Genomic DNA, 23,025 nt, shown 5'->3' on the forward strand with positions numbered 1-23,025 from the left:
CACACACACACACACACACACACACACACACACACACACACACACACACACACACACGGGATGGTAAGTAGATATTGGCCTCTCCCTCTCTCTGAATAACCTCATGGGAGCCAAATGAAATCAACAACATCATTGTTGGTTGTGGCGTGTACATGTAGGTCTATTAACACATGCACAAGAGAGGAATACATGTGAGTGTGTGTTGCATAATTGTCAGTAAAGAGGATGAATATCAATATCAAGGGGGTATTTTGCATGTTAGCTTATTGTATCTGGGAACTGACTGCAGCATGAAAACAGCCTGGGAGACTGTCTTTTTTTAAAGCTGCTCCCCAAAATGTTTCGGCTCCTTCAGTAAGTCAGGAGACAATAGCATCAGTGTGGTTTATTGTGTTTGGGTCGCCGGCCAAGACTAAATTAACTTTGTGTCCCGGGCTGAATGGGAGGCATGAAAGGAACCTGTGGTGTCCCAGCTGACAATGAACTGCCGGCCAACTTTGTCACCTTATTTAAATGAGCTTCATTGTCCTCACAGTGCTCATAGCATCAATGGGCGCCGGGTGCTTTATGTCCTCCCGCCCGCTCACCATTATGAGGCAGAAAATGTGGCTGTATTTCCATAATATTACTCTGGGTGCCATCGCCGAGGCCACGCTGCTGATCGCCCGTCCGCTGCCAGTGGAGCACATCCAGCCGGCACTTGCTCCCGGTGCATGTGGACACGGAAGCTCGTCTGTGTGTTTATTACTGTACAAAAAACGCCCACAAGCAGATTGCACTTAAGCCATTTATGGTGCTGTAAATCTGGAAGCCTCCATCAGCGGGCGAGCTGCTACTACAAACAGATAGCGTTTTTTTCCAATAAGGCCAAACATGTTTTTCGGTTCGGGGGCCAAGCTGATCCAGCCTGGTGTCTGCTTTCATGGCACACTTGGCCTGGTCTCAAAACTGGGTTATATCTATAAACCTTTCATTTACCTGCGATTTGTTTTGCACATTGTTGCTGGCATCGCTTCAGAGAAACTGATTAAATTGCAGGACAAAATATGTCTGCAGGTGCTTGCTGAGTCATAACAAGAAGAAATCAGAGCACTAATGAAATAACAGGTACTTTGATAAATACATTTTGGCTCTAACTAGGGATTATTTTCATTATTGATCAACCTGCTGGTTACAGTTTTTCTCTTTCGCCTTGGCTCAATTCTTGAATGACAATTATTTCTTCCAAAAATAATGAGTTCAAGTCTGTGAGCAATTAGTTTGTTGTTCATAACAGATTTGAATTTCTCTTTCATTCAAGCAAATAGCATGTGTTTTCTCACATGTGTGCAAAAAGAGTCAGTACAGTTGTCTACAGTCTGCACAACAATCACTTGCATGTGGCTGATCAAAACTGATGAGTTGATTCTAAGAGAAATAGTTTTCACAACTACTGGAATTCTTTCACTGTTTGAGCCATCGCATGAATATCTACAACATGGATTTACAGAAGGTGAGGAGGTCGACTTTTTTTATTACTGCATCAGAGGTTTTGTTCTTTGTTGCAGGGTTTTGTTGTTGCTGTTTGGCATGGATGTCATTTTCTGGCAAATTTAACTGTATACATACACATGTGCATATAATTTGTCTGTGTACTAGAGTATTGTACAGTATTACTTAAAAGTACTTTTCCCAGTAAACTAGAATCTAAAAATCTCGATCCTCACAAGCATTCAGTTAAACAAAACTGTCATTCTTGTATAGAACAGTAAGCAGTCCGTGTAAACAAGAAAGACGGCTCACACGATGACAAAACTATTTTTCATTTTGGTGGCATTGGACATTTTAATGACTGACTAAGAGAAATGTTTTGGGTGAGTCATACCTTTTGCAGACATGTAGTGGAGTTATGATGTCCCATGAAACAGTGTTACTTTATTGTTTGATTAATAGTTAAATGTCCCAGAAGAGTGAACCATCACTGTGTTTGTTTTTGCTCGTTTTGTTTGACTAACAGTCTAAATTCAGATATTCCATTTAATAAATCCTTCAAAATTATATAAAATGGGGAAAAGTAGCAAATCCTTGAATTCGGACCATTGGAAACTGCAAATGTTCTTCATGAATTATTTAAACAAATTAACATTTATCAATGTTCTTGACGATTACTTTTCTGTCATCTGACTAATCAATCAAATGATTAATTGTTTTGGTTCTATCTTACCGTAAACTCAGCAAAGAAGTTACTGTGTGTGTGTGTGTGTGTGTGATGCCAGAGTCGCTACAATACTCTTTGTGCGGTCCTCTAAATGCTCTTATGTAATGTAATTTATCGACCACTTCAATTCATCAAGTGTTTGTGTGTGTGTGTGTGTGTGTGTGTTTAGCATCTGTGCCTGTGTCCGTCTTCCCAGAAGCCCTCTTGCTACTCCAACTCTACCACTGCTTAAAGATTACTCTTTGCCGTCGCACTGATCACTAACTGCTCAGTTCTCTCTCTTAATAATCATAAGAAGGTTGTTTCACTAATACGTACTACCACTCAGCAACAGCGTGGGACGTTTATTAAATGAGAATGTCATTAAGACTAAACGTTATGAGTATGGAACATGGATCTGAGAGTTATAATAAGCTCATAGGAAATATTAGTCCTCCAAGCAGACGGTTTGTTGGGTTAGCATTTCCCTTCCTGTAAAAAATTAAACTACTGCAGCCGATGTACAAACACATTCACTCACACAAGCTCCTTATGCCTACAGGGACGGGAATGTATGACGCAGTGATGCAGATATGATTTTGTCTTTTTAAGTGGGTGCAATGTGGTTCTTGTCAGATTACCTCTGCAGTGCTGAAATGGTCCCCAAATCACAGCAGAGCAAACTGTAGCAAAGTTAATTTGGTATCGATGTTTAATTCGAAGGTGCAGCGTGGGGCTCTCCTTCTGTGCTTGGAAAGTTTCAAAGATGTAATTTCTTTTCCTGAAAATTGGGAGCCAAAAGCTGGGGGAAGCAGCTGGAGCCTTGCCACACTGACGCTGTGTTAATAAGTAAAGTAAATAACAAAGGAAGCAGCTGATTGTAAAACGTTTCTCCTCCCGATGTGCAGACGCATTGATTCCTGCGCTCCAACAACATAAAACGGTGTGTGTGGAACCAGTTAAAGGTTAACAAATGTTTAAGCTAGCTCAAAGTCCAGCATATTATACACTGTTAATAGTATTTAATTAACAATTATGTTACGTTATATAATGTGGTGTTATGCTTTTTGAGTGTTTCTAAAAAAAAAAAAAAACAGTAAGTTTGATTAATAATTTCTCATTATTGAAGGAAACGACACACAAAAACAATGCAAGCATGACTTAACAAAAAAAAGTTGTGAAAAAGTTGAATCAAATCCAATAATTTGACATTTTTGAACAAACTTTCGATGAAACTTCAGACAATGAGCATCGCTTGTAAGTGAGCAGAGACCTAAAGTGATTAAAACAATGAACTTTGACACGACAGCTTTTCTTTCTTCGATCTTGAGGGAAACTAAGTAAGTGTGTGTGGCAGGTCCGTGCATAAAGGATCTACAGAGATTTACTGTGTCTTTACTATGGAATCAATATGTAGATATTGGGCCATTAGATTAAGTGTTTAAACATCTGCACTTCTTCACACGCTTGCTGTGAATGGAATTGACCACCACTTTAGCTCTTAACTTGGTGTTTTTCTGTCACTTAATGCTGTAAATACACACTTGATAATGTGTTATCATTGATTTTTGGAAGGATTTAAAAAAAAAAAAACTAAGCTTGAGAGTTCCCTTTTTGACTTTGGAAAAGCTTGACGAAAAATAAACAAGTTCCCACCGCAGGCCTTCAATCATAACTCGTGGCCTTTATCAGGGGATTGAGTTTGCACAGTTGCCATGGAGATATAGTTATTATTACACAAAACACAGACACCAAAACAACTTAGTTAGGGCAAGAATGACTTCTTCAGTAAGGTTAGAGGGACCTTCATCGCCAAACTTTGTCGACCCTTTTCCTGCACTCCAACCTCCTCCCTCTGTGGACTCTCATCGCACTGCTCCAAACATCGCTAAGAGCTTCTCCCCCGTCTCCTTTCCTTCCTTTCTCCACCTCCCCTGTTTATTCCCTTTTTTTTGCCACACCTTTATGTGTCCTTCACTCTCCCCTCTGTGACCCATCTTTCTACATCACTGCTCAAACACAACTCTCTCTCTCTCCCACACCGATACATCCCTCTACTTTTTCCCTACATCTCTCTATCCTTATCAATCCTTTCCTCACCTTCACACCACCTTGTCTCTCTGCTCCCCATCTGCTGCAGCTTTATTTAACCGTCCATCCATCCTCCACACCTTTCCGTTTCTTCCTCCGGACTTCTTGTCCGGTGCCCATTTATTTGTCTCATCCTTCCCCATGCATCCCTCAATCCCTTGACATCCTCCTCCCTATATCTATCCCATTCTGCTACATCCTCCCTTGTCCTTCACTGCCTCCCTATATCCCCCCCCCCCCTTAGTCCAACATTATCACGACTAGCAGTCAGGGCTCCACAGAAACAATCACGCATGGACAGACTGCACCATCACCTTTGCACACACACACACAAATTCATGCAAGCTCAGGCGAAGCTCGACACCGTAATCAACCCCACACATGCAGAATCACACACAAAACATCAATGCTCTATTCCTCTTGTTCCCAGGTCTGTCTTACACACTGACGACACACACACACACACACTCAGATGTAATCACTGTGAGTGCTGAGAGTGCAGTGCAGAGTTGTGAGACTTCTAAATGCTACTGCCTGCCATCAATCATAAAATCCTTTCTGGGGATTGGACAGCTGACACTGTCTGCATTACGCATCGTCTCTCTTTATTTCAATCAATCATGTCCTCCGCTCTGCAAAAGGCCCACAGATTGCCAAATGATATTGGCTCGCTTTCATCAGACTCGGTGAGTGATTATGTCGGATTCAGAGGAGAGATTTTGCTTTAATTTGTTTTGTAGTTTGTTCAGGTTATCTGTTTTTGTGTTTTTTTAAGTGAACGTTTTCCATTTGCGCTGCCTCAGTATAGTAACGACTGCGCACCGGCAGAGACGCCGTATGATATGATATAAAAGTTTGCATAGAAAGGATTTCAAATGTCTAAGTGCAGGCTGCTAATGCACTGTAGGCAATATCACTGGTGGGTCAATAAATACAGACACAGTTTGAACTTGGCTTTAAAAAGTTGGATGTAAAATGATCTGCAGACTATGCGGGTCAACAGTTGTTGCCAGCGGTGGCAATGCAAGCAACTTCTTCTGTCAACTCAAAATGAATCATGGCCGTGAGTATGAGGGAAAGTTTAAGAAAAGCTCCAAACATACGTATTACTAGGAGAAGTGATATTCCAGATATATTCTTTTCCTTTATTGATATAGTTTTGTGGGGGGGCATTGCATGCTTTTGCTAGACAGCGTCAGTGGCGAGATGTCAGGTCACGGTCAGGGTCTTAACCCTCAAGCCATTTTCTAACACAGTTGCTCATCGTTTATGATGATTCAGCCAGGAGAGTTTCATGCCCATCAAAGCCTTGGAAGTACTCGCCAACTGCCAATCACCAAATATTGTCTGTGCAGAAAATGACAGGCTTTTTATTCTCAGAACCTTGGAAGCACAAACAAAAAAACCTTCCACTTTGCCACTTTGACTGTCCTTTATGTGACATAGTTGGACATTGCATGATGTTCTTGTACTACTGCCAAAGCTCTTTGGATGAGGGAGAGAGGACTCATTGAATCATCGAGTCTTGTACTGCAATTAAATCCCATTCTATTGAAACTGTGATATATACAGGTAAGAAGGACCAAGTTGCACAGACTTATAGTTTCACTATAGAAATATATTCATATATTGTATTTTGTGCTGTTTTTTTTACCTGAAGTGTTGCATAATGTGTCCAGTTTTTATACAGGTGGCCCTGTGGGTATCAAAGTCCCAACCCCTGTTAGTGTTAATGGCATGCTACTGGGGCACAGCATTGCTCTATACACACGACTATGTATGGACTCCCCTCCACACACACACACACACACACACACACACACATACACTCTGAACACCGCTGCCACCACCATGTCTCCTTTATTCAAATACATACTGTGCTTCTATTTTGGTGAGACGTGACTACCGCTTGGGCTGATATGCTGATACGGAGCCGGGCTGAAAGCTGAGACTCCATCCGTATCTCACTTTAGCTGCCGTATTCAAAAATACAAGAGATTGCCGGATCTGATTACTGTGTGTGTGTGCGTGTGTTTGTGTATGCGTGAGTATGACAGAGGGAGGCAAGAGGAAAAAAATAGAAGGCAGTAGATGTGTGTCTATGTGTGTGAGGGAGAGATAAGAGTGGAGCCAAACCAGAGGGCAGGTGTGTAAGGTAATAAGACCAAATCAATTCATACTGAGAGGAAGGAGGAGGAGAGGAAGAGGAGAAGAGGGCCTAAGAGAGAGGGATGAGTGGCGGAGGCAAAATGATTACAGGTAGAGATGAAAGTGTAACGTTGAGCTCTGTCTGCTCTCACACATCACCCAATATCTTCTATCGTCCTTAAAGGGATTCCAAACTGAAACAAAACTCTTCTTCAGTGGTGCCTTCAGGGACCAAGTGAGGGAAAGCGGATTCTCTGGATTCATATTTCAAAACATTAGAGCGAAGAACAGAAAGGCTGCCTCTCAGCATCTGTACCTTATGGATATGAATTTGTGCATTGCATCTCGATGTGTGTTTATTTTTGTGTGTCAAAGAACAAAAACAAAAACCCAAGTAATATATTTATAGATCAAAATAATGGCAGCTCTTGGAGAAGCGACAGAAGACCTTGGCAGACGGGAGTAAAAATGTGACCCATCACAGATAAGAAAGCTGCTGTCAAAACACGCTTTTGTACCTTCATTTTTTTCCTCCACGCTACCAAAAACGAAGAGGCTAACAAGTATCAGGAGTGTACAATGATGTACTTAAACCTTTGAAAACACAAATGCACTTGTGAAAATAAAAGTGATAGTCAGGTGAAGCAATAGGAACTGGAAGCAGGACTTTGCACTGAGTCATGTACAGAATATTTGGTGTGTTAGATTAATAAAAGACAGATATTTGTGCAAATTTGTTGATTAATCAATTTGGTAAGTAACATCAAACTAAACAATATCATTGTCTTCCTGTCATCTTAAAGGAACAGTTTGACATTTTGATAAATACCATACTCATTTGCTTTCTTGTCGAGAGTTAGAGGAGAAGATCAATGCCACTCTCATGTTTGTCCGTTAAACAAGAAGCTACAGGAGACGGTTAGCTTAGCATAAACACTGGAAGCAGGGGGAATCAGCTAGCCTGGCTCTGTCAAGTTCAGAAACACGCCTACCGGCGGAGATTCCAGGAAGTCAAGAAATGGTTAAAGCACTTAACTCCCCATAAAACTACAACTTTGTTTTTCACATGTCTACTTCCAGTCTTAATGCTAAGCTACTCCTCTCTTAAAGCTTAAATATATGAGACTGCAATTGATCTGAGACATTTTAGCATATTTCCAAATTTGTCATTGTACTCTGTAGCTAACTGTTAATGATCTAGCGTTGCATGATACACATGGGAAGGTCTGGTAGACAGAAGAGACGACAGAGTCAAGAGAAACAGGTTTAGAATGAACAAGATGATGTCCAGGGTGGCGGGTGCACAAGGTGAAATTGGATTCTCATCCCTCATAAAAGTGTCTTTCTGTGGATATTGCTGCAAACACGCTGCCCATTTTATGTTGCGGGCCAAAAGTGTTAGAAACAAACCGGCTCAGCATTTTATAAATTATTCTTTAGTCCCACTTGAGGGTCTTTTGGCCTAATAATTTAGTTCAGTTGTACCAACTGAGCATATTCTGGGCCAGATGCACTGACTTTAGCGACCGTCTTTTAAGCATTCTGGTCCAGAGAGACCAAGATATCAAACAAGCTAGAATCATGCAAAAATGTAGGCAGAGATTGGATGAATGAGTGAATTATGTGAAAATACACTAAAGCTCACACATTTGCAAGCTGAACCATTTGTTGTGTTGCTGCACTGAAGTCCAAAAATTCCAAAAATAACAAAACACTTTTAGTATCAATCATTTTATATATCCTTATTAGACAATAAACACTTTAAGACAAAGAACTTGTAACGTTGAATTTTACAAATAAGCAAATGCCATTTGAAGACACAGAGAAGACGAAAAGGTAAGAGAGAGATATGATTGTGTTGTGTTAAATTGCAATGCTTATTCATTCTATGAATGTGAAGTGATATCCTGTCTCTTGGTATAATAATGGCCTAAAGCTGCCTTCCTATCACCTCGGTACTCCGCACTACATGGCAGAGGTATTGTTAAAGACATGTGGGGATGCAGATCTCATTGAAAGCATACTTGAAATCATACGTAACTTGTACAAGAACAGAAAGATTAGCTTCACAAACAGATTCAACCTTTTCTTGGCTACCAGAACAGAAAACTCAGACTGGATGCAGTTCCTTCTTGTTTCAACAGCCATGAATTGATGGAGTCAGCGTTAAAAATGAGACCTTTAGTCCCTTCGTGGATCGAACCTCTGAACCCGAGGAAGAGTCCGTACTGACCAAGTGACAGTAAATCTTTGGTAGAAATATCAATAAAGGTCACGCTCCATATTGGCCAGAAATTTATCTTACAATAACCCTTGGCTTCTTCTCAAATGCTGTCATTTTCTGGCCACATGTCAGCTATGGAACGGCTCAATATCAAAAGGGGGACTTGCGAGTCAGACAAACTATCCCTTCAGTATAAGTTACTCTCAAACTTTAATGTGTGGGTGTGTAACCGAATGAAAGACTTCCATCAGTTCGATGTTTATATAAAGGCCAGTGTGGTCTCTAAGATAGCACTGTAATAATAGCTTGCACAGCCAAAAGGAGACTTTCATCCCAAGATCAACAGCATTAATCATTTCAGGAAGTGCCCCAAAAAGGTCATATGTCACTTTTAGGTGACAGTGTCTTCTGGTATCGGTAGAAATTTTGACGGAAGCAAAAGAGGAAGTCAGATGATGTTGCCAACAAAACATTAAACCAACGGTCTGTCTTACATTTTTGTACCCGTTACCTAATCTTTACCATGTATTGATCATTGTAGCCATTAAGATGAAGGTCCTCTAACCTTAGTGATGCAGTCTTTCACTAAACCTAATCAAACCTCGACAAAAGCGTTGTCACATAATACAATTTTGGAAGGCGCAGACGCATAACGATGTCCTGCCGATCAGATCAGATCAGCTTTTTTGTGTCGCTTTAGAAGACGTTAGTACTCAACTCCCTAATCCTTCTTTGTTCCAGCATAGTTTTCTATCAAATGGCATTAAGCACCCAAACAATGTAAAGCCAACAGACTTTAACGGAGGCAGGAGGGAAAAACAGCAACAAAGGTTATAAAACAGTCAAAAAACTTTGAGAAAATTCCTGTGTAGTGTTATCCAAGTGTCTGGTATCCATTAGTGAGCTAATGGAAATCCCCCAAAATAACTACTTTCACTAAACTATCGCTAAACAAAGCATTGTTGCGTTGCATCTTTCATTCGGGCCTTGTGCTTTCAATTTTTGTTTGATCCGCTCTGCTTAACGGCTATCATTGAAAACTTTTTCAAGGACCACAGAGCGCCTGGGCAGGTGAGTTCTTTTGGCCGAACTATTCCTTTTTAACCCAAACCTCAGAGGGCACTGATACGTGAAACACTATTTGAATCGGTTAGCAGGTAAGCTTGCTAATTAGCCTTTTGGACTCCTGCTCTTATGTAGCTTAATGGTCTTTTGAACTTCAGCTGAAAGGTTTATCTAGGCCTGAAACCACTGTCTCTCGTCAGACTGCAGCACGTACACATTATTTACTCCACTGTCACAGAGTCAACACCCAACATATTTGGCTCCCTCCACTGTCTGCCATCTACGGTCATTACTGATAACTTTGCAGTGTTAAACGACCCGTTCCTCCATTAGTCATCTGTTCATCCATACGTCTTGGGTATCTATCCATCATCGATCCATCCTTTCTTGTTATCGTCTGCTCCTCCCCAACTCATCACCCCACCCGGCCTTCTCTCCGTCCATTCATCCAAATCTCAATCCCTCCATCCCAATATCGATCGGCGCACAGACATTCATCCATCCTTTATGAATATGTCTACCCAACCGTCCATTCTTCCCTCCCTCCTTCCTCCCTTAGCTGCTTGTCCCAGTCGAAGGGCTTCTACAGCGTGACTTAACGCTCCACCACCTTCCGCATGTGAACACACGGGCACTCCCTTCAGGACGCAGATGCAAAGAAACACATACCTCGTTTTCACAGCTCCCTGAGCAACTCCAATGGGCCCGAGAGAGACGGATACTGTGCAGAGCAGCGAAAAGAGAGTTAAAGAAAGAACAAATCTGGGAGGAATAATGGAGAGACGCAGAGAGAAAGAGCAACGATGATACAGAGCGACAAGAATAAGAAACCAAAAGAGAAAAAAGAAATAGTGAATATTATTATTATTTTAGATCACAATTTTGTTCTATTTGACTTTTCTTTTAATTTGGATATTTTATTCATCTCTCTGAAGCAATTTGTTCAACTCATTTTTATAATGGCTCCTTATTGATGTCTAATAGCGATGTGGATTCTCAAGTACAATCTCTGAATCAGTCCTGGATAAACTGGCTGTTATTAAGGCTAGATCAGCTCCTCTGATCAATTCGTCCTCCTGGATAAAATGACAGTAATCGCTCTTTTAAACGTACCCGATGCCGAGCTAAGCGTTTGTGGAAATCCACCCATCATTACTTTTAATGGATTTTTAAGTCCAGCTGACATTTGTTTCAAAACAAATCATACATGTTAGAAAATAATTGCTGAAAACCTGTGAACTATACAGAACTAAATTGTGGAGTCAAACCGTTAAACTGGCCTGAAATCAGGGCTCGATGACATAATCCCTCTATAAAATCTAGAGCGTATAGCATCAGTGGTGACAAGTTAGCATAGGGCTAAACCAGACTTCAGAAATACCTTCTTAGAACCTTGTAGTCGACATCATCCTAAAATCTTTTTGGACACCATCAGAAACCATGTGACTCCTGCAAAAGTATGGCTGTCGAGTATCTTTCAGCTGTCTTAGACGTGCATCCTTTTCTCGTAACGATGCACTATATTGGTTCTGCAGGATTTCTGCTGTCACTACAATGGCTTGCCCACCTTATTAAAGGTCAGTCCACCTTCAATAAGCCTGGGCCCAAGTTATGTCTTGACATCTAAAATTCTCTTTTCGCCTGCCTTAGCCTTAGCTAAGGCAGGCGAAAAGAGAATTTAAGTCTTGAAGCTTTAGACTTCTCCAAATCGCCTATAAGTGGTCCAAAATGCTGATGCCAAACTTTTGACCAAAGTCCTCCAAAAGGTCTCCTGTGACCACCATTTGGATTTCTTTACACCCCTTAAATTTAGAATCTAGTTCAAGATTCTTGTGGTCACATTTCGAGCCTTGCATGGTCTGTCGACTGCCTATAGCTGCTCCGTCGGCAGCAGCTCTCTGAGGTCCTCTGATCAGGGCTTGTTGGTTGGTCCTCGCTCCAGGCTCCAGACGAGAGGAGACTGTGCCTTTGAGGTTGTGGCTCCTGAACTTTTGAACTCCCTCCCATTGGACTTAAGATCTCTGGACACTGTGGACACTTTTATGAAGCAGCTCAAGACCCATTTGTTTGGAGTTGGGTCTTTTATGTTCCCAGTTTTATGTCTGCATTACATGTCTGCTGCTTTATCTGTCGCTTTTAAAAGATGCCGTGTAATTAAACATAGTATTATAATTATAGACCGTATAAGAAGATGTTTTATCATGGGCAAGTTTACTGCTGATGGGAGGACGGTTAGACCGTAAGTAGAAATAAAATGTAATCACTGCTCTCAGCGAAAAAGCCTTATCTCTCTTCTTGCATTTTCCAGCTAAATATTTAGTGTCGATAACCTTTTCTGTGCTGAGCAGCTTTCCCCCAAAAAATCCATTACGCTCAACAGAATATCAGTGTCACCCTGAAAATATGGTTGTTTTTTCCTTCCTCATAGGAAGTGTTCATCTGACACCAGCCACATCTCCGTCTCATAATTATGTGTAATGAAGCTCGAGGCATTGCTTCGCAGTCGCTTTGGCCATTATAATTCAAGCACTCCTTTGATGTGATAAGATCAAAACGACTGCGCAGGCGGAATATCAGGATTCACGGCAACAAAACAACAATAGCAACAACTGCATCAACAGGATGTGCGTTCTCACAGAACAATGGGGGAGCGTTTCACCTTGAGGGGAGCAAGCGAGCACCAGCGCAGTTTGATGTCTATTAAAATAAAACGGGGAGAAAAGCAAGTGTCTGTCTGTATGTCTGCCTGCGCGCCCTCCGTGTCAAGCTGCCTGTCTGCCTGCGTGTAAATATTGAGGCAGCAGTATTCGGCCAAACACCATCAGCTCATCCATCAGCGGTGGTCACGCACAAGGTCGGCTTCCAGCACCGTACGATACGCATCTTGGCAGCTCAGCAGACACACAAGCGGCTGGAGGTATCGCTCGCTCCAAAGCCAGTGCGCGACCCTTTGTTGCATGTCGTCGCCTCTCTTTCCTCTCACTCAGTCTTTATGCCATTTTCATTGTATGGTTTTCCTCACACTACTACAGGAAGACTCCAATGTGTTTGCTCAAGAAAAGAACTTTGGACGAATGTTGTCACACTTTGAGTAGTGAGCCTCTATGAACTTTGCCATACATCGATGTATCTTTTGATACATGTCCTCTTTGTTTCTTGCATCGGAGATGAAATAACTGCCATTGCTGCAAAGGATAAACTTCCTGCTGTTGAAATAACGAATCAAAGAACAATACCAAGACCGTGAAAGCGAAGCGGCTGCAGAGAATTCGGCCTTGATTAGTAAAAATAGCCTTCTCCCACTGAGACATGTCAAATGTCTTTAATGACAAAAACAAAGGGCGTATACTTATTTTTACAATCTGCAGCTTAACTGAATCCAGTGTCGGATTCTGGGTCAATTTGTGGGTGATTTCAGCAGCTAAGGCGCCATGTTTTGTTCATGACTAATAATGAAGTGTATAAATTTGCTACTGATTTAGGCCTCAAACTGGCTCCCTCTCCATAGCGTAGGTGGCTGAGGCCCATGGGTAGTGTAGCATTAGGAGCTATCCGCAATAGCAAACCGAGGAGAAGAAAACAAAGAAGTGAAAGACAAAGTCATACATCAAAAAAACAACAAAACATTGTCTGTCTAAACTAATGAAGTATTGCAATCACACTTTGTATTTTACTGATAATTAACATTGTTTGAGTTATATAGGCACAGGAGTGTTCTACACAGTGGATGTGATTCCATATGCGTGTCAGAATCACTGAGACTGTAGAACAAATAATCCAAGTGTGTAAGGGTTCAATTTAAAGCCTCCACTGAGCTGCGGAAGAATATAGATTGAGTCAGCTTTCCCCACTCAAAGAAAACAGATTCCACTCTTTCACAGTTTCGCAGACTGTTTTATGATGACAGCGTGAGCTGATACAGTGTCATGGATTTTAAACCCTCTCTGTGAGCCACCGAATGCTTTTTACACGACACGCTACAATCTCAACTAGGAGAAGAACTCCCGCTGTTTTTACAATAAATAAATAAAAAACATCTAGTGTAGAAAGTTGCAGTTTATAGAGAAAGCTTTGCAAAGGAAAAAACAAACAGGAAAGTGAGGTGGTCTTTTGGAAACAGATAAAAGATCAGAAAAGACTAACGTAAGAAAATCTCTTAAAAACACATTGAAGCACAGATGCTAATGGGGCTCAGGCTCCAGTAGGTAAGACAGGAGGAGGGTCTCAAAAGCCTCAGCGACTCATTGACTTAAATATGAAACCAGAAGCTAAGTGTAGGGCTCAAATACCTATCGACAACTACACACATCCGTTACTCTATCCACGCCATCAGAGATCAATTGGTGAAGAGAGAGTCACCTCCAGATGTGCTGTGAAAGACCTTGTCATCATCAGCAGCAGCAGCACTCTACTGTAACATCAAGCTGGGAGGCTCTAACAGCCTCCTGCTCGGCCCTTTGGACACATTCCAGCGTGAAAACACACCTCGCTGCACCATTTTCCGCTGCAAAAGTTGGTCTGAATATATTGACTGAATTTGAAGTCTCCAAATTGTGCAGAATAATGGGGCTGTGCTGTTGTCAGCACAGCAAATGTGGTGCCACAATTACAGCCAAACGTCATATGTAGACCGGGGGCAAGGTTTTCCCCTCATACAGTCTTATTTATCACAACATTACAGACATTACAGATGTAAAAAGAAAATGTTCATCTTTGACAGCATCAGTTAAAGTAGAAGAACATCTGGAAATGGGCTTGTGGTTAGTGTGTAATCATATCCATGTTTTATATAGTTTGTAGAGGAACATGAAAGTCAACTATCACAGAGAAAATTTTGCAGACGACCAGCCTGAGTGCGAAGTCGGGCTTTGCCTTTCTACTCACACGTTTGGGCACGGGCATTATTTGCCGTGTTAAACATAGAACTGTGTAATCATTCGACGTTCGAGGATGAGACGTTTTAAAGAAAGTCAATTAGCAAAGAAGTGGAGCAAAAAGAAGGAAGATCGATGCGGAGAACGAAGAAAGGAAGAAGTAGCCTACTTTCAATCCGCGTTAGTGTACGAGAGGAAGCAGAGGTTCCGACAGAGTCATTAGAAATATCTGTTCGCTTGAACAGAGCTGATCCATTTGTCTGATCGATGATATCACAGCACCACATTTGCCCTGAAATAAACAGAGCATCTCTCAGTGAGGTTTACTGTCAATAACACCGTTCAGACTTTGCAGATTGAATTCCTGCAGCAGGAACGTTACTTCTGAACCGCTGCATTTTGACTACAGTTTCCTGGCACAGGCTGATTGGCCTGTTGTTTCTCTGTCTGTACCTTACGGGCATCTGCAGATACGATGAACTAGCAAAAACTCATAAAGGCTATTAATAATCTGGTGTCAGTGAGTTGCTTTCAACTGCACAACTTCAAAAGATACAATCAGACACATTTATATTGGGCTGTAGGAAAATATGCACGTAATGAGCACTTGCTGTACATGATCCCATTACACATTACCTGCATTCACCAGCAGTTTCTCAAAAAGCCAGAACCGACACAGCTGAAAGCCAGAATAGTACAATAATGTTTTTATCACAGAGAACAACCTGAACAATAGGAATGCAGCTTGGACTGATCCACGTTGTCGGACGGATTTAGCACAATGGAACCAACTCAACAGGACCAGTGGGGGGGAGAAGCTACTTTTTCTGCCTCTATTGAAACACGTCAAATGGATCGGCATTCAAGTGTCAGCGGCCAAGGTATGATGGCTGCATTCCTCCGAGCGGAGAGAGTGAGAGAGAGAGAGAGGGGGGGGGGGGGTTGGAGAGAGATAAAGAAATGAAAAAGGTAAGAAAGACATCCACAGAGACGGTGGGCAAGAGAGAGACCTGACGGCAAGAGAAACTGACAAATTAGAGACTGAGAAAAAGAAAACGCGACAGAAAATCTATAGACTCGGAGCTGGCATGGCGTGTGGCCCTTGTTGAAAGCGTCGTTGCACATAAAGGATAGCGAAGCCTTTTTTATCTCACTGAGTCGCGGCGATGAGGAAGGAGGTCTAGAGATTGTGTTTGTTGCCAGAGTGCAGGAGCTCCCATCGCTTTCAACTCAAAGCACTCTCAAAGTGGATTAGCTTCAAAATGACGCACACCCTGCCGGGTGCAAAATTATTGCAAAATAGCTGTGACTGAATATCATAAAAATGACATAGGAGCTGAAATAGAATCAGACTGAGTGGGCTGAACTTAGTTATTTTTTTCAAAACTCCAATATCTTAATTTAAGTCGACAAAATTTGCAAACCAGATCCACCGAAATTAACCAAATTCACCGGGAGATGTTTTTCCATTTCATTTCATGTTGAGGGAATTGACGTTTTGCATATATTTGCAAAGCCAAACTGTTCCTGGTAAAAATCCAACATGTCGAGAATGATTTATCTGTGTTTTTTTGTTTTTGTTTTATTCCCACTGAAATGCATCTCAAATGAGTATTGACTTCTTTTGGTTTGAACGACTGCACACGACGGTTTTTGCAATCGGGTAACACACACGGCGCACATGCAGAGATACCATCGCTGCATTCATGTCGCAGCTTCCAAAGTGGTAAATTATTCATCATGTCCCTCAATGGTGGAAATGTCACAGGGATGTACTGCCACTCTCCGATAGCCTATGGACACCGTATGTCAGGCCTTGTTACATTACATATAAAGCTTGTACTTGTACATTTGGGTTTCCTTTGTATTCCATTGGATCATGAATCATTATCTCACCGTAATTCTGCATTACGCCGTGTCGCAAAGCCGTAATTCTGCTCCATTCACTGTATTAAATTAGCTTGCACACCAACAACATAATTAACGTTCCATCAATGTAAACACCAACCAACGCGCTCCACTGAGCCAGCCAATGGAGGAAGTCATCGGCTGGCGTCATTGGATGATTTAGTAATCATCTCTGTGACGGGTCGGTGGGTGTGTGGACCGATATAGCAACGAGGACCACAATCATCGCAACACAAAGTGACTCACCAGTGGCATATGTGTGTATCTGTGTGTGTGTGTGTATAATTGTATTGGTAAAAACACCATCTGATCTGCTTTGATCTGTTTGCTCTGTTTTATTTGGTACCAACTTTCTAATTTCCATCTCTCTTCCGCTCACAGCACTATGAGACAGCGTGTGTTTCATCTTTGGCAAAATAATATTACTGTCGCAACTAATTCAGACTTAAATAACTCATTTCCATGTATTTTTCTCAAAATGGAGAAAGGGAAATAGGACATTTGGGTAAATATCCTTATTCGCCTGGTAGTCACGAGTTACTGTGGACCAGAATACACCACTCTTATGTCAATGGGATAAATACAGTATTTTGTTGGTTTAGCTGTGTGGGACTATTTCTTGGCCAGGTGCAGAGCTTGAATCTCCGCTGGCAACCTCACAGTGACAACAAGACTCGAGGAGCTGCAATGTGAAACTTCAACCTGTCGTTTTTACTCTTTGGTTTTGTACTGATTAAATAAAACAACATATAACGTCTTAATCATTGGGCTTAAAAATACTTTTTCCCATAGAAAATTAGGAAAGAGGCACATCAGAGGATCATTTATTCTGAGGTAAGAAACGACCCCCTGAATGGCGCTTATTTAAATCTTTACCCATTTTGCCAACATATCCTTGACTATACAGATATTTAAGTCAACATTTTTAACATCAAAGTAAACTGTTATTCAGTAAAAGCAGTGCTTTCAAACCAAATCTCAACAAATCATTTTATCAATCTGTAAAAAATCAACTCTTAATTTGGGATTAGTACTATTCACTGCCAGCAGACGTGTTGATTCAACAAAAGCTCCACACTTGATCCCACAGTGTGAGGACCAAATCACATGATTACAGTACTTGAGCCAATCCTCCAATCAACGTCTCCCAGCGTGTCTGAGACACCTCGATTCAGCCTTTCAAATGTCGCTGAAACAATTAGTATGACTCATGAATTGGCTGACAAAAAAAAACCAAACCCTGTAACAATCATAATCAACTAACTGTTGAAGTAATTTTCAAAGCAAAAAGGCCACACACTCTCTGGTTCCTGCTTCTGTACTGTGAGGATTTGCTTCTTGTTTTTGTCTCTTATGTGACAGTAAACGAAATATCTTTTATGCATCTTGGGTTTTAGAATTTTGTGATGGACTAATGTGGTTTGACCCCCCCCCCCCAAAAAAAACGGAGTAAGCTTAAAGGTAGCTAATAAGCCTAGCACACAGGAATACACTACATTTACTCTCATTTGGATCCCGTGCTGGCTCAGTCTCACCTGGTGGGACCGACTATCCTCGACACACGGTGACGTCAGCTCTGAGACAGACGTACCTCCGACTCGGAATCCCTGATCCCTGCAAAGCTACAGTGACATGGCATATCTCGACCAATTAACCCGGCAAATGAAGCAATACTGTTAAGTGTTAACATTAAGACATCAGTTCCACTACATAAGACACGCTGACCAGCATTGTTTTGCTTGGCGAGGTCAACTATTAAGTGGGAAGCTTACATGGCAAAAAGAATTAACTTCTGCCCTGAGAGGCAAGAGAAGAACGAGGCCGTCTTTTAATTTGTGGTCAATTAGGTTTCCTTTAACAAAGAGGGATGTGGGCAGCTTGGTTTCCTGTGGGTGACTCCAGCAATGACACTATAACGTAATATCTTTATCAATACATTCTTACAATGTGAGACTCATCAGGCTGTGACTACAACAGAGCCGACTGTGCACGGGCGAACTGTAACATACTGTAATGTTAAGACCTCCCACTCAGCTGGTGGTGCTATCAGCTGGCTACGCTATTACAACGGCTAACAGAGCAAAACATGTTGTTGACTATGGCATAGCATTAGTTCCACTACATTAGACTCAATGACTATCACTGTGACAGCATCTTATTCACAGCACACACACACACACACACACACACACACACACTGGTAAAACCCTCCCCTCTTTTGTCACCTACTGGAACACACAGCACAATGGTGTGTTTCATGTATGTGCAGCACATGACCCAATCTCATCGGCATTGTACTGTAGACACATGTTGGCTGTTGTATCCGAAAAATGGATTTAAAAAAAAAAGAAAGAATGAAAATGTGCATTAGCAATGTCCCATTTTACAGCACAATGGACTTTTCACAAGCACACATTCATATACGTTGGTAAACGAAGGGAATTTCCAGATGCACTGAATACAAACACACACGCATGCTATCACGTCTGTAACAGTGTCCTATTCAACGTGACAAAATGTCTTCACTGTCCATGACTCCATGAGCGGAGGATGCTATGACACAAGCACTTCTGCTCATGTTTATGCATCAGTGCACGTGTGAACAATGTCCCATTCTGTACCTCGGTATGTCTTCAGTTTCCATACGCATTTCTAGATCCTCTGTTACTGCTGCATTTTAAGATTTTTTTTTTTATATCAATCAAAACACCACAAATAACGGGCCAAATGTCCACGTCTACGGGCGCACAACTCGTTCTCACCGCTCTGATTAGCGTTGTTTCCGGACGCAACTTTTTTTCCCGATGATATAATTCTGCTACGACCACTGTGCACCTGCTCAGCACTAAAACAGCATCCCGACAAAAGTTAGCAGCGAAATAAATATTTCCCTCAGGAGGTGGTGGAAAACAAAAGATACATTCTTACATTGGCCAGAAACACAACTTTAAATGAATGCAAAAGTTGCTTACGTTCTGTAAATTACCAATCATGTGCTAACATGTTTGCAATATTCACTTTATTGGACTTTATTTTGGATGAAAGTGTCTCTGCTAATAAAATCCATCGTGCTTTAGCTAAACATTTCTTGACCTGCCATTTGCTGCTTCATATCATTGTTAAAGGTCTACATGGGACTTTCCTTTTGATGTGAAGGATTTACACAACTCAACTAATGAATGCACTTCCCATTGCTCATCCTCACACACACACCTACAGACCCTTCCCTATTGTCTTGCCTGTTACGTTTCCATTGACACAGATGGTGATGGGAGAGTACGGTAAAGAGAGAGAGAGACACAGAAGGAGTTGATTCTATGAGTTTATATCAGCTCTATTGCTCCCTCCCTCCATCCGTACCCCCCCCCCCCCGCAATAAATCACATGTACCTGCCCCACACATCTATCCATCCATCCCTCCTTTACCTCCTTTCAGTTTGTCACTCAAAGCCTCCATCCATCCATCAGTGCTCTATATGGACTCTTAGCACGGAGCTCCCACCAACAGCCATTCATCCGTTCAATCCACCATTTGTCAGTCTGTCCCTGAAACCAGATCCCGGGTTGTATCGTGACCTTTTACGCACCTATTAACTTCTGAAATGTGACCTTTCAGTCATCCAACTTTTTTTCCATCCATCTATGCGGCCATACCCTGCGCCATGTCCCGTCACCCATTAAAGACGTGTGTTTTCTTGTCTTTTGCTGAACTGTTACCAACAAAAAAAAACAACCTTACTTTCTCCGGATTGATCTGCCCATCCAGCCCCCCCCACCCCTAGGATCAATAGTAAAGATGAACACTTACCAGCTGCATGCCACAGATGAAGGCCAAGGTACACCTGCCACTGCAGCACCCCATGGTGTCCTCCTCCTCTCTCTCCAGTGATCCACGTGGAGAAGAAACTCTGGGTAAAACTCCCAAAATCCTCCAGCTGGACCTTCGAAATCCCAAAAGCCCCCCTCCCCCCCAGAGGACCGTCTGGCTGGCTGGCAGCCCGGGTGGAGGCTCTCGCTGCTCGGCCTCGGAGAACAGAGTGCAGCCTCTGTGTACTCGCCGGAGCTCAGGGGAATAAAAAGGCTGCTACTTCATTCAGATGGCCGGGTCGCTGACGGGTAAACGTGGTCCCCTGGATTCCCAAAACACATGAGGGGTCAGGGATCGGAGGGTGGAAAATGGACACTTGGGGGATGATTCAAGTCCACAAATTTGTCTTGATGTATCCGGCGTTTGGTTGTGCAGGAGGCAGTTTGGTGAGCAGTTTGGTAGTCTGCAAAAAAAGAATCAGGTGGTGTGGGGCATTTTGAATTAAGTCAGATTTGTGATCATGTGGGTCTACACAAATAAACCCGGTACCAATGAAACGAGGGTTACAGTGACTCTCCAATTATGTCCAAACAGGGACTACTTGTCCAATCATCATCTACTGGACCATAAAGTCTACAATCACGTCGGCTGGTCGCATCCTTGTCACAGAATCAGTAGTCACTCAAACAAACACTTGAAAGCCTGTCAAATCAAGGGAGAAACGCTGATATTAGATGGATGGATATCCCAGATTAAATGTTCTTTTGCTGGATAATCCGATTAGGCACCACTTTGGATTTGGCTGATTAAAACAGTCTAATTTTGTTGTAGGGTGGAGGAAACAAGTGAAAGTGGTCCCTGCTGCCTCCTCTCCTCCGCTCTCCTCTCGGGGGAACTAATGGGCATGTAGCGGCAACATCCTCTCATTCACACCGGAACGAAAACACCGCGTTTCTTTATTTATTTGTATATCTTTTTTTATCTCCAACAGCGCGGTTGTAATCCAGTATTTTTTTCCTTAATTTCTTGAGTAAAAATGTTGCATGTCACCCGCCGCTGGGAGAGGATTTCTGCGTCTCTTGTTGGCTCTCGTTAACAAGTCCTCCTCCGGTTCATCTCTCCGTCAGCTCCACAACACACAACCGCCGTTTTGTCCGCTCCACCGGTCCGCCTGCCCGCCGGTCGGTTAAATTCACCGCCTCCACTCCGTTACAGCGAGTACATCTCTACACCGTTAGAATAAAAAAAGACAGAAAACAATGTCCACATCTCGGATGGAGAGAGACACAAGGTGAGACTTCAGTTCGAGGTAAGTCTCCAAATGTAACGTGCGCAAAGCGATGTGAGCACGGAAGAACGGCTAAGTTTTATTTCATCGTCTCGGGGTTGTCTTCGAGGAGTGCAAAAGGGGAGACAATGGGAACCGGGACGGACCAACGGACCGAGAGACACAGCCGCGAGGAGCGTCTCACGCCTGCCATCTGTCAAGTCAAACAACACGCAACAGCATAGCTGTCCTGCTTGTGATTTTCTAAATAAAAGTACATCTTGGAACGACCCTGGCTTGTGATGGAGGACAGCTCTCCAATATTACTTTGACATGCATAACGTGTATATATATATATATATATATATATATATATATATATATATAGATATAGATATATACGTTAAAGTAGACTGTATTCAATCTAATTGGGGTCCGTGCAGGGTCTCTGGTACTGAACTGGCACACTTGCTGCCAGTTCTGATCATAATCATCACATGAGAAAGAAAATTTGTCCAGAGAAAATGTTCCTATATTATGTGGTGCTCTCTATTTGTTTAGGTCCGACTGTATTTGGACCAGGCTGGTCTGATTGTTGTTTGGTTTTCTTTCTTTTGTTTTTTAATTAACTTCTGCACCTCAGACTCCAGTCAGGTTTCCTGGTTGTGTTTAAAAAAGATTAGACATTTCAATACTTTGTTGCACTTGCAATCTTAAACTGCCCAAATCGGTCTGGCCGACATTTGTGCACCAAATTTGTGCTGGATTGTGCTGACACCTCGGTAGAAATCATAGGCCTTGAGGTTTAATAAGGGGGGTACAGTGGACAATAAATGTACCGTATTGCTGCTAAACCTACACAAATGTTATTTGTGGAATATTTTAACCACGTTTTATTAAAGTATATCTATTTTTGTCTGCTCTGCTTTGTTGTTGTTAATTATTGCCTAGATATTTTCAGAGTGGAACTTCAATGTTTTTATTTTGTAGGTATTTTTCAATCCATTTAAAAAAAAAAACTTGACTTCAGAATAGTTCAGTCTTTAGACTCTTTTATGTTGAAGGCTGTAAGATCCTACTTCCGGCCCTGTGGCCGCTGCCTCTCGCTGACTTGATGAGGCTGATGTTCCGCTCGGCAGGGGAGCGGCGGGGCTCTTTTCACTGACTGAGACTCACTAACATAGACAGAGAGAGATGTGGCTTTGGTCGGCGTGCAGCTGCTCAAGAATATGGCCTTCAACCATTAGAGTGAATGAGTCTCTTATGGGTGATTATTGAGGGGGGGAGGAAAGGGACAGAATATTTAAAAATGTTATGCAGTATCATTAAAATTGCTCACAACTCTCCATCAATTATTGGAAAGAGCCTTGGGTTAACACTTCAGAGGGTGACTGCCTCATTTATGAATGACACTTCATTTAGCTCAGTAGCTCAGTGTTGTTCCCACAGTGTCTGGAGAACAAT

The 23,025-nt window shown here is 42.1% G+C and overlaps 1 protein-coding gene across 1 annotated transcript in view; it reads right to left on the reverse strand.

Moving 5' to 3' along the window:
• The window catches only part of nkain2 (sodium/potassium transporting ATPase interacting 2), a 71,045-nt gene extending 49,182 nt beyond the window's left edge, over positions 1-21,863 (reverse strand). The window contains exon 1 of the mRNA XM_031866279.1: positions 20,295-21,863. Within this exon, the coding sequence (XP_031722139.1) occupies positions 20,295-20,348 (54 nt within the window). The 5' untranslated portion in view covers positions 20,349-21,863. The remainder of the gene's footprint in view (positions 1-20,294) is intronic.
• Positions 21,864-23,025: the final 1,162 nt, after the last annotated feature.

The sequence above is a fragment of the Anarrhichthys ocellatus genome, unplaced genomic scaffold (genome assembly GCF_004355925.1).
Source record: "Anarrhichthys ocellatus isolate YVR2014 unplaced genomic scaffold, GSC_Weel_1.0 scaffold34, whole genome shotgun sequence".
Lineage (NCBI taxonomy): Eukaryota > Metazoa > Chordata > Actinopteri > Perciformes > Anarhichadidae > Anarrhichthys > Anarrhichthys ocellatus.